General features: G+C 41.9%; 1 protein-coding gene across 1 annotated transcript in view; it reads right to left on the bottom strand.

Annotated features, from left to right (window-relative positions):
* Positions 1 to 1,695: 1,695 nt before the first annotated feature.
* LOC309544258 (uncharacterized protein) overlaps positions 1,696 to 13,332 on the bottom strand; it is a 79,155-nt gene continuing 67,518 nt past the window's right edge. Inside the window, exons 8-10 of the mRNA XM_082243162.1 lie at positions 12,673 to 12,866; positions 6,933 to 7,064; positions 1,696 to 1,890 (exon numbers count right to left, since the gene is read on the bottom strand). Coding sequence (XP_082099288.1) covers positions 1,711 to 1,890; positions 6,933 to 7,064; positions 12,673 to 12,866 — 506 coding nt within the window. The 3' untranslated portion in view covers positions 1,696 to 1,710. The remainder of the gene's footprint in view (positions 1,891 to 6,932; positions 7,065 to 12,672; positions 12,867 to 13,332) is intronic.

Genomic DNA, 13,332 nt, shown 5'->3' on the forward strand with positions numbered 1-13,332 from the left:
TGTAGGTCTGGCAACACTGAACATCCACTGCTTTAAAGCATATCTAAACCCTAAAACAAACATGTAATATATTACAGATTACCAGCCCTTAGCTGCAATAACTGCATTCATTTTTTTTTTAATTTATTATTATTATTTTTTTTAATTAATTATTTGTTTTTGTTTTTTTAATTTTATTATTTTTTTTTTAATTTATTATTTTTTTTTTTTTAAGCACGTTCAGAAACTACCTGCTGATCTTGCCAGAAATACAGTGCCCTTGTTACTACTTGGGAGGTGAAAAAGACACTCATCCTTATCTACCTTGTGTAAACTATCAGTTCCATCAATCCACCATGTAATGAAGATAAACAAAATCAGATCTGTTTGAAGTCCAGCGGGTGTGACAACTGTGGAACTTCCAAAGTTACAATGGAGCAAAGAAACCCAGAAGCAGTGTTTTATTTTCTCAGGATCACCAAATGAATATAAAGAAAAACAAAGAAACAGTAAATATCTACAATGATAAAACTCTACAATAATAAAGCTCTCACAATACATCGATATGTGAAACAAGGTAGGGTGTCAGAGTCCAATGTGGAGCGAAGGCGCTCTCCGTTGAAGTCCTCTGACGAAACACGTTAGGGCGGTGGCTTGCGCGGTCACCCAGGCAACAGGACGCTGTCTAGCCACGAGGATTGGCAACTTCCGGGACGCTGAACAGCGGGCGGGAGACCGGTAAGCGGCCGGCAGAGATCGTATTGCCTATGATGATATGCTGTTTATTGTCCTTTTAAATGTGAGTGTAATGGGAGAGGGTTTTTTTATAATAAAGGTGCGTTGTTTTATCAAACAATATTGCCCTATGTGCACCTTTTACTCTCTCATATGCACGACTGGTTTGAGGACACTGCAGCCGTGAGCTAATGCTATTGAGTGCTGAGTTTGGTGACAATCTATTTGAGAACACCATTGACTACGGGCTTTATGGACCGAGAAATCTGGTAAGAGCATAACCTTGGGGATTTGCACGTGGTGAGGTGGAGGCATACTTCCAGCAACTGTTTTACATTTGGTCTGCTGTTTCCTTCCCAAGACCCCATTTGAAGTCTAGTTGGTGATGGACTTTTTCACGTTGGACTCTGACACCCTACCTTGTTTCACATATTGATGTATTATGAGAGCTTTATTATTGTAGAGCTTTATCATTGTAGATATTTACTGTTTCTTTGTGGATTCGTAGCGCTGCTTGTGCTTATTAACTTGTTGGTACGCACCTTTTTTTTTTTTACATATTAACTACTTTAGGCAGCTGCTTTTTTAAGATTTTAGATTTTTACTGTCTATATGCACATGAGATATTGCTGCATTTATTACTAAGCGCTGGGTGATTGAGTTATAAGTTTTTCCTTAGCACTCGGTCCTTTTTCTACATAAAGAAAAACAAGCCTGAAAAAATAATCTAATGTAGACACCACATCTAACGACAGATAATCTGCAATATATTCAAGTCTTGTTTTTGGGTTTAGATATGCTTTTAGGCCCTTCTTTTTCATTGTCTTTGGCCTCACTTCAAGATATTTGTGCAAACCTTTCTATAAACTTGTATTGTACTTTCAAATAACAGTGTCCTAATACTTATTTTTCCAGTAATCAATTCTTTCAACATTTTACTAAAGAGAATTTAGGATGCTTTTTGTTAACCAGTTCAGTTGCATGGATGACAAGTTACTACCCCTTGAACACAGCCTTTTCCAGAGCATCTGGCTTATCCGAGTATTCTATGTGAGATGGATAGTTGGTACAGTCATAGCGACCACTTGTCCGTACATATTCCAGGAAGTCTGGAGCACCAGGATACACAACGTTGTCTGCTAATAACACTGATCCTTTCTTGAGTAATCCGCAGTCCTGCATTCAGTGAAGAAGATCGTTAACATCTAAAGTTGCTACAAACATTCCAGGTTTTAATTATTCACCATTATAATAAACAAGGTGATGCCAACAAAAGTAAGGCTTTAGGTAATTATGTTAATGAGCACATCACTTACAGAGATCCCTATGCCTGCTAACAACAGTCCTATTCTGCCCTGTGTGAGAATGGCTAGCCCACTTTAAAATAAGAGGTGAAAATAAAAGGTTGCCCCTTTGTGCTGACAGTCAGAGTAGGTCCCCAACACTTGTGGATGGGGATGTTTGTGATTAGATGCAGGAGTTCCTTGTCCCAATAAAAAAAAAAAAAAATGTGAGGCCTACAGATCCCTGAGCTATTTGTGGCTGCGTGCATGTAATCGCCCAAGCAGTGATCACCTGCGAAAGACCAACCCTGAATGCAGGCATGTTATCCCTGAAGTTAGTGTGTTTTGAAAGCAGAAAAATGGGCAAGTGTAAATGGCCAAACTGTAAAGGTTAGACCCATGGCTCAGAGCAACTTCAGCTCTTGTGGGATGTGTCCTTTAGTCAGGACCTACCAAAAGTGATCCAAGGAAGGAAAACTGGCGACATGGTCATGGGCAGTGAAAGCTCATTGATGCACATGGTGAGCAAAGGCTGGCCCATCCAATAGAATAGCTACTGTAGCTCAAATTGCTGTAAAAGTTAATGTTGCATAGCCACAGAATGGTCAGCGTGTCCAAAACTAACAGTGCCTACAATGGACCCTTAAGCATCAGAACTGGACTACGGAGCAATGGAAGAATGTGGCCTGGTCTGATGAATTCAAAAATGGTTTAGGGACACAACATTGAATTCTAGGTGCTGACTTGGCCTCCAAGTTCTCTGCATCTCAATCAAATTGAGTATCTGTGGAATGTGCTGGGAAAACAAGTCTCATCCATGGAGGCCCTACCTTGCAACTTAAAGAAGGATTTGCTACTGATGGTTTGGTGCCAGATATCACAGCATACCTTCAGCATACCATGCTATGATGGGGTATGGTGGGTGGTCGTAATATTATGGCTTATCAGTGTATGTCTTGTTGCTGTGCTCGGTCTAGCTCTTGTCTAGCTAGTAGAGCATGCCTTTTCCTTGCCTAGTTTAATTCCTCTTACACATCTGTTCATAAACTGAACCATATTCCTGCAGAATCCTTAGAGCCCAAATTTACACTGTAGCATATCCGAATCACTGACGGAATAACGAGATTCTGGCTGTGACTACAGATCACACAATTGCGACAAAACGTGCATCATTTGTTTTAGTGCCATTCATCCTTAATGGCACCCTATACGCAGTTAGCAGGTGTGCAACACTCCAAAAAGGTTCTGAAACTTCGTTGCCAAAGTTTCAAGTGAATATGCTTGCCCAATGCCCTACCTGCAGTGCAACATGAGCACTCAAACAAGTTGGAGATAGTTATATCATCAGCCTGACTCTCTGCTAATCAGAGGAAGTTTTGGATTTATCAATAGAATTAATTAGTGCCTATGAATGGCTGAGCACCACTCAGCCCGACTATTTTGTCACAGGTGTGAGACATAAGATCTCATCTCACACCTGGAACACAGTGCTGTATACTGTGCGTAACAGGATTAGAGATTGACCGATTATTGGCAATGCCAATATATCGAGGGCCGATATGCACTTTTCCCGATATATCGGAATCGGCCCCGGAGGTTACCGATATTGCCAATATTATCGTGACGTCATTGCGTATGTTGTGCCACGCGCCTCCGCGCACTGGGACAGCTTCTGCCTTCCTAGGCCGCCTCCCTCAGCCTCGTCTGGAGTCGGGGAGTCTCGGGACAGTGAGTGTGCAGTGTACAGTGCACACAGTATGTTTAACACAGCCGTCATACATTCACCCACAGACAGACAGTCAGACCTGGCTAGACATGATGGGAATTGTAGTTCCTGAACAGCTGGAGGGCCACAGTTTGAAGACCCTTGGTCTAGCTGTTTGTCTTGCTTTTTATCTAGCAGTTTTGCACTGACTGCACTGCAGTAGTGATTTAAAATTATTGAAGTGAATGAGTGCACTACTGCAGCAGTTTGTGCATCATTCACAATCAGATGATGTAAAACTGATGTCCCTGCAAGTGCGGTTTTCCTATCAGTTTTCATGCAGTTAAAAACGCCCAGGTGGAGTGGAGCCCCATCCCTGTGCTACTAAAAATTCTAAGAAAAATTATCTTTTTCTGGTTCTGGACATGCTACAGAGCTGAAACGTCACAGGTGCACTTTTTAGACCCCCACAAACACGAAATCTTATTTTTTTCTTTTTCAATAATTTTTTCAATAATTGGCTCTCTATTAAAAACGACAATTTTAAGAACTTTTTTTGTGTGATTGAGCATGACCCAGAACCATCATATTCTGATTGGCCAAATACAAAGTCGTCTATCACAGTGGTCCTCAACCCTAGTCCTCAGGGCCCACTAACAGGCCAGGTTTGCAAGATAACTGAAATACATCCCAGGTGATCTAATTTTCTGCTCAGTGATTGCAATACTCTAGTCTGCATCTCCCCAAGGTAATACTTAAAATCTGGCCTGTTAGTGGGCCCTGAGGACCGGAGTTGAGGACCACTGGTCTATCATACAAGTCGTGCTGAATTCGTGCAAAGTAACACTGAAGTCGCGCTGAAAGTCACGCTAACAAGTCACCCCTTATGAGGTCACGGCAGTGTGAATGGGGTCTAACAGATTTGTGTTGAAAATTGTTTATTTTGCAAAACTTTAAATGTTCAAAATATCGACCGATACTGATATGCAATGGCCAAAATATCTGTATCGGCAGCGAAAAACCGATATCGGTCAATCCCTACTGAGGATATGTACAGTTTATACAGCGTGCCCATGTTAGTGTAGAAAATAGTTTGAATGGGTTAGCTTGGCCTAAACAAACTATTTAAAGTGAGAGTAAAGCTGGACATCTGCTTTAACTTTGGTCAAGTGTACCATGAAGGATTGGATCTGCTTTAAGGGCAAAGTGTGTACACAACAATAATTTAATTTAGGTTATTTGTTTATGCATTTTGTAGATTAATTAACAAAAAGAAAATAACCCACTACTCATAATGGATAAACACTATTTTTATGTATCCTCATTTTATATATATTTTATTTTAAGTGACACATGCACCATACTTTTTAAGACATGATGCCTCCAAAAGGTGCTGAATGAGCAAAGTGGATCAGTAAAACAGGTATTGGTTTACCAGATGTTCTGCTATGCTATAGCATTGCTTCTGGCATGAGTGGTCAGTTGGTGTACTCAGGTTAAGGTAAAGCAATGGGTAGGGATGGCAGCAGAACACACTGGTTCCATTGTCCTGTATACCATGGCTTTCACCCCTTAGTCTGCTGTCCCTTGCTGCACGTCTCATTATTGGGGTCACGCTTCAGGTCATGTCTTTGAATTTCTCCTTGGCAGATATTTAACCACACGCTTTTCCCATGATACCTATCATGAGAATCTTATAATTTACATCTAGAACTTCCACAAAGTAAACATATCAAACTTCTTTTGGAAGTAGGCATGTTATGACTCTTACACTTTGTGAAAATGTATATTTGTGTCATTCTTAAAACTTATGGCCACAGCTGTACACATTCACAAAGTCGTCACAAAAGTCTGCTTCCTCAGTTGTTTTTTTTTTTTTTTTTTTTTTTTTTTTTTAATGGCAATTTGCACATACTCCAGAATGTTTGTGAGTGGTCAGATTAATTGCAACGTCCCTCCTTTGCCATGAAAATTAACTTAATCCCATAAAAAACATTTCCACTGCATTTGTGAAGAAGGCATTGGGGCGCCCAAGAAAGTCCAGCAAGCAGCAGGACCGTTTCCAACTATTGATTTATCTGCGGGATGGGGGCACCACCAGTGCAGAGCTTGCTCAGGAATGGCAGCAGGAAGGTGTGAGTGCATCTGCACACACAGGCAAAGACTTTTGGAGTATTGCCTGGAGTAAAGAGCGGGAGCAAAGAAGCCAGTTCTCTCCAGGACAAACATCAGGGATAGACTGATATTCTGCAAAAGGTACAGGGATTGGACTGCTGAGGACTGGGGTAAAGTCTTTTTCTCTGGTGAATCCCCTTTCTGATTGTCTGGGGCATCCGGAAAAAACCTTATCCAAAGAAGAAAAGGTGGGTGCTACCATCAGTCCTGTCATGCCAACAGTAAAGCATCCCGAGACCTTTTATGTGTGGGGTTGCTTCTCAGTCAAGGGAGTGGACTCACAATTTTTCACAAGAACACAGCCATGAATAAAGAATGGTACAAAAACCTCCTCCGAGAGCAACTTCTCCCAACCATCCAATAACAGTTTGCAAACAATGCCTTTTCCAGCATGATGAGGCACCTTGCAATAAGGCTTAGGTGACAAATAAGTGGCTTGGGGAAGAAAACATCGAAATTTTGGGTCCATGGCCAGGAAACTCCCCATACCTTAATTCCATTGAGAACTTGAGGTCAATCCTCAAGAGGTGGACGAACAAAAAAAACCCCCACAAATTCTGACAAACTCCAAGCATTGATTATGTAAGAATGGGCTGCCATCAGTCAGGATGTGGCCCAGAAATTGACTTACGGCATGCCAGGGCGAATTGTAGAGGTCTTGAAAAGGAAGAGTCAACACTGCAAATTTTGACACTGCATAAACTTAACGTAATTGCCAAGAAAAGCATTTGACGCTTATGAAATGCTTGTAATTATAGTTCAATATACAATAGTAACATCTGATGAAAAAAGATCTAAAAAAAAAACAGAAGCAGCAGACTTTGTGAAAATTAATATTTGTGTCATTCTTAAAACTTTTGGCCACGGCTGTATTGCTCCCGGCTATAAAACCTCTGTTAGACCCTCGAAATTGCATCCTGGAAGAACACCAAGTCCGAGATTAGTCTGCATTCTAATGAGAGCAATATTTGGGCTGTGTACTACGGTGCAGCTCAAATTTCATCAAATGTTTTCCAAGATAATTCTTCCTCAGTGGCCTTAATTAGGATACTTACTTCAAGTAATTTGGTGTCAGCAGTGTATCGCTCCTTAAAATGATCAATAAATACTAAGTCGACATGGTCCACCCCATAGTCAGTTCTCAGCCTTGGAATGATGTGTTCTGTGGAACCCTCTATTATCTTGATCTGGAGACATGAAATGCAGTGTTTATAGAATGGTTACAAATATTGTGTGACATAAATTGCAACAGCCGCATCCATGTCCTGTGCTATCAGAAAATATATAATGGTTTGGTAATTCTAAGTGGTGCTGATTTTAACGTGTGTGGAAAATGTGAAAATTGCCCTGGACAACAAATGGTTAGGAAGTGTTGTGTAATAGGGAACATACAGCAATGTAACTACAGCTGAAACGAAGGGGTGTGGAATATAGAATGTGCAGCATGGCATATGAAATAAGGGATAGCAACATAGAAAATGTACATTGCGTAAAGAATGAGGGGGTGTCAAACAGCAAATGTAGAGCACACAGAAAGAGGAGATTACAGAACATGGAATGTACAATATTGCATACGAAATAAGGTGTTGTGGTAAAGGAACCATACATCAGAATGGGACAGTGGAGAATAATAACAATGCACCCTAAAAAATGCTTAGATCCGCTGCTTCATCGGGGACTGGATGGTGGGGGAAGGGGGGCTTGGGGAGTCGGAACCCAAGAGATAAGTGTTTGGATCACCTCTTGTTCTCTGAATCCTGCTGGTCTACTGGACCCCATCCAGACCTCTACTAGTGTGATATTCACACAAGATTTGACAACTCACCTAATCTCTGCCACCATTTGTAAGCACAGAAGTTGGCACTCTTTAGAAGACCTCTATCATAGCCATGATCTCTGCCAGCTTTTGTGCTTACAAATGGCAGCAGCAATCGGGTGAGCTGTCAATATCTTGTGCAGTGGAGTGGGTGGAGGTTTGGATAGGGTCAGGTGGAAAACAGCACCCCCACTCCACTTGACACTGGTTCTGATGTAAGAGTTGGCATTTGCCCTGCATTTGCCTTACTGACCAGGAGGAGGCAGAGAAGGGGAAGCACAACGCTAACAGCTGCACAAGTAGGGGAGCTGCCAATGGACACTTTATCTATCTATCTATCTTTCCTTATTCTGGCTGAGCCCAATAGGGGCCATGGGGTTGGTTATGAAATGTTTTTGCCACTGTTTGAGAATACTCAAACATATGGATTATGTAAAGATTTACTTCAATTGTCCAATCATGAGCAGAGCAAATCTATATTTCCTTATTTAATTTCCACAAAACTGGTAAGTTGAAATGAATATGCCCACAATATACTGTGCAAACATTACATCCGTCTCAGCACATGGAGCACATTTAGAAAGAATGCCAATTCCTACACTTGTACTATATACAGTACTGTGCAAAAGTTTTAGGCAGATGTGTTAATTGTTTATTTTTTATCAACTAACAAAATAGAAGGTAAATGAACAGAAATCCAAATCAAATCTATATGTGGTGTGATCACCCTTTAACTTCAAAACAGCATCTATTCTTCTTCTAGGTACACTTGCACGCAGTTTTTGAAGGAATTCAGCTGGTAGGTTGTTCCAAACATCTTGGAGGACTAATCTCAGGTCTTTTGTGGATGTAGGCTGCCATAAATCCTTCTATTTCTTCACTAAATCTTAGACAGACTCAATGATGATTAGATCAGGGCTCTGTGGGGGCCAAACCATCATTTTCCAGAGTCCCTGTTCTTCTTTACACTGAAGATAGTTCTTAGTGATTGGCTCTATATTTGGGGTTGTCCTGCTGCAAAAATAATTTGAGGCCAATTACACGCCTTCCTGATTGTATGGCATGATGGATAAGTATCTGCCTGTATTTTTCAAGAGTGAGGTCACCATTGATATGACCAAATCTCCAACTCCATTTGCATCCCCAAACTTGCAAGGAGCCTTCACCATGCTTCACTGTTGTCTACAAACACTCATTATTCTACCGCTCTCCAGCCCCTCAACGAACTGCCTCCTGCTACACCAAATATTCAAAATTTTGACTCATTAGTCCAGAGTACCTGCTGCCATTTTTCTGCACCCCAGTTGCTATGGTTTCGTACATTGCTCAGTAGTTTAGCCTTGTTTCCACATTGAAGGTATGGCTTTTTGGCTGCAATTCTTCCTTGGAGACCGCTTCTGGCCAGACTTATCAAACATTAGACGCGCAGTCTAATTGACGGTCCCGCGCAAGCACAGTTTCAGACCGCACAGCCGCAGACGTGGCGGCCGGGGAGCAGAGCAGTGCGCCCCGAGCCCGCCCATTGTGTAACAATAGCAAATTAAAATTCGCTATTGTCACACGGATCCTCCTCCTGGCCAATCAGGGAGCTGGTCCTCCCGCTTCCTGATTGGCCGAAAGGCAAAACCCATGCCGTTGGCCAAGGAGGAGGCGGGAGGACTGAGGACTCGGGGAGTTGGGACTGAAGAGAAGCTGCCGTCAGGTAAGTGCACTGGTCTCGCGGGGGGACGCTGGCATCTCTGCATTGAAAGGTGGCACGCTGGCATCTCTACATTGAAAGGTGGCACACTGGCATCTCTACATTGAAAGGTGGCATGCTGGCATTTCTACATTGAAAGGGGGCACACTGGCACTCTGCATTGATTGGGGGCAATGCTGTGGGCACTCTGCATTGATTGGGGGCAATGCTGTGGGCACGTCCCCCCCAGCGGGCCACAGAAAAATTATCAAACGTTGATCGGTCTGCGGCGATAAAAAGGTTGGGGAGCTCTGCGCTCAGAAATTTTTTTATTTGCTCAGCAAAGTAAAAGTTATGCCCCATACACACGTGCAGATTATCTGCAGACTTTTGTCTGCAGACTTACCAAAACCATATAATATGAGGTCAAACCTAAACACTTTCAATTTGTATGCAATCCGGCAGGCCCTTGCACTACATAGAAAAGGTAAGTCTGCAGACAAAAGTCTGCAGATAATCTGCACGTGTGTATGGGGCATTAGAGGGAAAAATTGCCTGGGGCCCACTGGTTTCCACCAGGTTTGTGCTGGTGGAACTGATAAACATCTTCTGATGTTGAAAGGAAGTAAGCATGATGTAGCTTTCATCTGCTGCATTAAGTTGCCTCGGCCAACCATTGCGTCTGTGGTCCTTAACGTTGCCCTGACTTTGAGCAGGTGTAAGAATTGATGCTCTTTTGAAGCCAAAGGGTATAGTGATTTGATTTAGATTTTTCTACTTTTTACTCACTTTGCATGTTGTAAATTGATAAAAATAAACAATTTTAAATATATATTTTTGAAAGCATTCTTACTTTACAGCATTTCTTCACACCTGCCTAAAACTTGTGCACAGTACTGTATACGTGTATGATGTATGCCTGCTGCACCTATCAGATCACATTACATAGCAGGATCAGGGGGTTTTATGGAAGGTAAATGATTTTAGGATCAAAAACACAACCTATACATAAATAGTTGTGCAACATCTCATTCAAGTCATTGCTAACTACAACCCTGAGTTACAGGACTGTCACTTTCACAAATGAAGGTCAGTGTGTCTACACAAACTACAATACTACTGTATCAAGACATTTCAAAACACAGAAACACCTCAATTATTCAAAAGGCATTATTCCATATATTGTCTTACTAGTGGGCACTTTGAAAGTTTTTAGGAGTTCCCAAAACCCTGTGGTGTTTACACTAATGCAAAGTAAGTTTAATTCACCCTGTCAGGAATATTAAAATGTCTAAAGGAAAACCCCTGAAAAAGAATAATATCAATGCTTGTCTTTCTGCAATGTGCGCTGCTTCGTTCAAGAGGAAGTGTCTGCTGATATCTTCTGCAGAAACCATTACTTCTGAGAGTGCCAGTCTCCTGGTCCCCTGCTACTCTCACTGGTTCTTCTTGTCAACTTCCAAGTTACTACTGTGTGTAACGTGTAGGTTGGCAGGTGGAACCAATAAGTGCAGACATGTCAGTTCTGCAGAAGATTTCAACAGGCAATCCCTCTAGAGGCGTGGATAGCAGCAAAGATACTTCCTTTTGTTTTCTTTTTTAGAATATTCTTTAAAGTTGTTTTAATACTACTAGCAGAATCACTTAAAAATGTAGCCAAGAGAGTGGGGTACCCTCGTGCATAAGCTGTGCAGACCACCAATTTAACCACTTTAACCCCGCCCACCGTACATTTACTGCGACACTCAGCCGCTGCTGGGCAAAGTGACGTAGGCCTACGTCACTTGCTCAGGAGACTGTAGGGGCGCTCCCGCCCGTTCCCTGGGGAGCCAGCGCGTGTGACCGGCGGCTCCGATGGCCGCCGGCCACTCGCAATTTCCCGCAGCAGAGGGAGTAAGACAGACGGCTGATGTAAACACAGCCGTCTGTCATTCTCCTTGAAGTGATCACAGAGGCTATGCGACCCTGCTATATAGGATCACATGTCTCTGTGGTTACTTCACTAGCCACGCCCCCTGACAGTTAGAATCACGCCCCTAGGGACACACTTAACCCCTTGATCACCAGTAAAGTTAACCCCTTCCCTGCCAGTGTCATTTTTACAGTAACAGTGCATATTTTTAGCACTGATTACTGTAGTAATGTCACTGGTACCCCCAAAAGTGTCAAAAATGTCAGGGGTCCGATCTGTCTGCCACAATGTTGCAGTCCCGCAAAAAAAGTCGCAGATCGCCGCCATTACTAGTAAAAAAAAAAACAATAAAAATGACGTAAATCTTTCCCGTAGTTAGTAAACGCAATAACTTTTGCGCAAACCAATCAAAATATGCTTATTGCAAATTTTTTTACCAAAAATATGTAGCAGAAAACAAATTGGCCTAAACTGTTAAAAAATTTTGATTTTTTTTTTGAGAATTTTATTCTAAAAAAACTTGAAAAATATTGTTATTTTTTCAAAATTGTCACTCTCTTTTTTTGTTTATAGCGCAAAAAATAAAAATCGCACAGGTGATCGAATACCACCAAAAGAAAGCTCTGTTTCTGGGAAAAAAGGACATCAATGTCATTTGGGTACACCGTCGCACGACCGCGCAATTGTCTGTTAAAGTCACGCAGTGCCGAATCACAAAATAGGGCCTGGTCATTGAGCAGCCAAATCCTCCGGGGCGAACGTGGTAAAGTGGCTCTAAAATTAAAAGGGTTTTTTTCTTTTTACCTTATTGCATTCTCTGCATTAAGGTAAAAAAAAAAAAAAAGAAAAAATCAGCTCCTTTCAGCCTTCTCTTAAAAACATACCTGAGCCCAAAATCCATCCAAAACTGTGCCCATCTGTAGCAATGCTGCTCTTCAATCCCCTCTCTCACAGGAGGCTCAGCAGTAGCAGGAGCCATTGACTCCTACTGCTCTCAATCAAACCTCCGAGCAAAGAGCGAGGGCGTGTCAATGGATGCTCACAGCTCAGTTCAAGAGCGAGCCCACAGATGTGCCCCCATAGCAAGAGGCTTGCTATGGGGGCACGCTCGGAAAAGGAGGAGCCTGAAGCACTGGCGGGGACCCCAGAAGAGCAGATTTATGGCCACTCTGTGCAATATCAATGTAAAATTATTGCATTTCAAAAATACCTTTACATTCAATTTGACTAAGAAAGATCTAAGAATACAAGGCACTGTAAGGTTGTATCTACTGTATCTCTGTACTCTTCTGTATCTAACATATGTTTTAGCAGTTTTTGAGCCAGCTAATGCTTTCAATATACTTTTTAAACTGATCAAGTTTTATTTTCTAAATATTTTATATATACCTTATCAGTGAGTCCAGCAAATTCAATCATCTCCCTGGCCACAGCAGCATAAACTTCTTTCACCTCAATGGTGATTAGGTAAGCATTAGGCTTTAGTAGCTGGGCTATGCGAAGCGCGGAATACCCACAGTATGTGCCCAGCTCCAGGACCAGGGATGGGTCCGTTTCTTTGACTACATTATCCAGTATAAGACCTGTTACACAAATATCAAAATAAATGTTGCGACCCATTCAGCACAAAAAAAGCTACAGTTGAGAAACTAAGATGTGAATGGGAAAAAAAAAAAAAACGTAGGTTGTAGTAAATCATGCTAGATCATAAGTGCTCAACCCGTGGCCCTCCAGCAGTTGCAGAACTACATGTCCCATAAAGCCGCTTACTTTTGGAGTCCTGCTTGTTTAACTGACAGCCTTGCAATGCCTCATGGGAGTTCTGAAACAGATGGAGGGTCCCAAGTTAAACAGCCCTGCGCTAGATGAATGAACAGGTTTAAATTTGTAGCTGTGTGTGCCATATTGTGTCCATGTTTACCTTATTTTTTTCTGAAATGCAGAGCGTAGTATGGAGCCTCCAAAGTCTGTGTGTTCCCTCAATGCAGAGAACATTCCCAGATAACAGGCCCTATCCCATTTTGCATTATCATTTTTCTCATGCATTAG

This window comes from Pelophylax lessonae (assembly GCF_965119305.1).
Source record: "Pelophylax lessonae genome assembly, chromosome: 1".
NCBI lineage: Eukaryota > Metazoa > Chordata > Amphibia > Anura > Ranidae > Pelophylax > Pelophylax lessonae.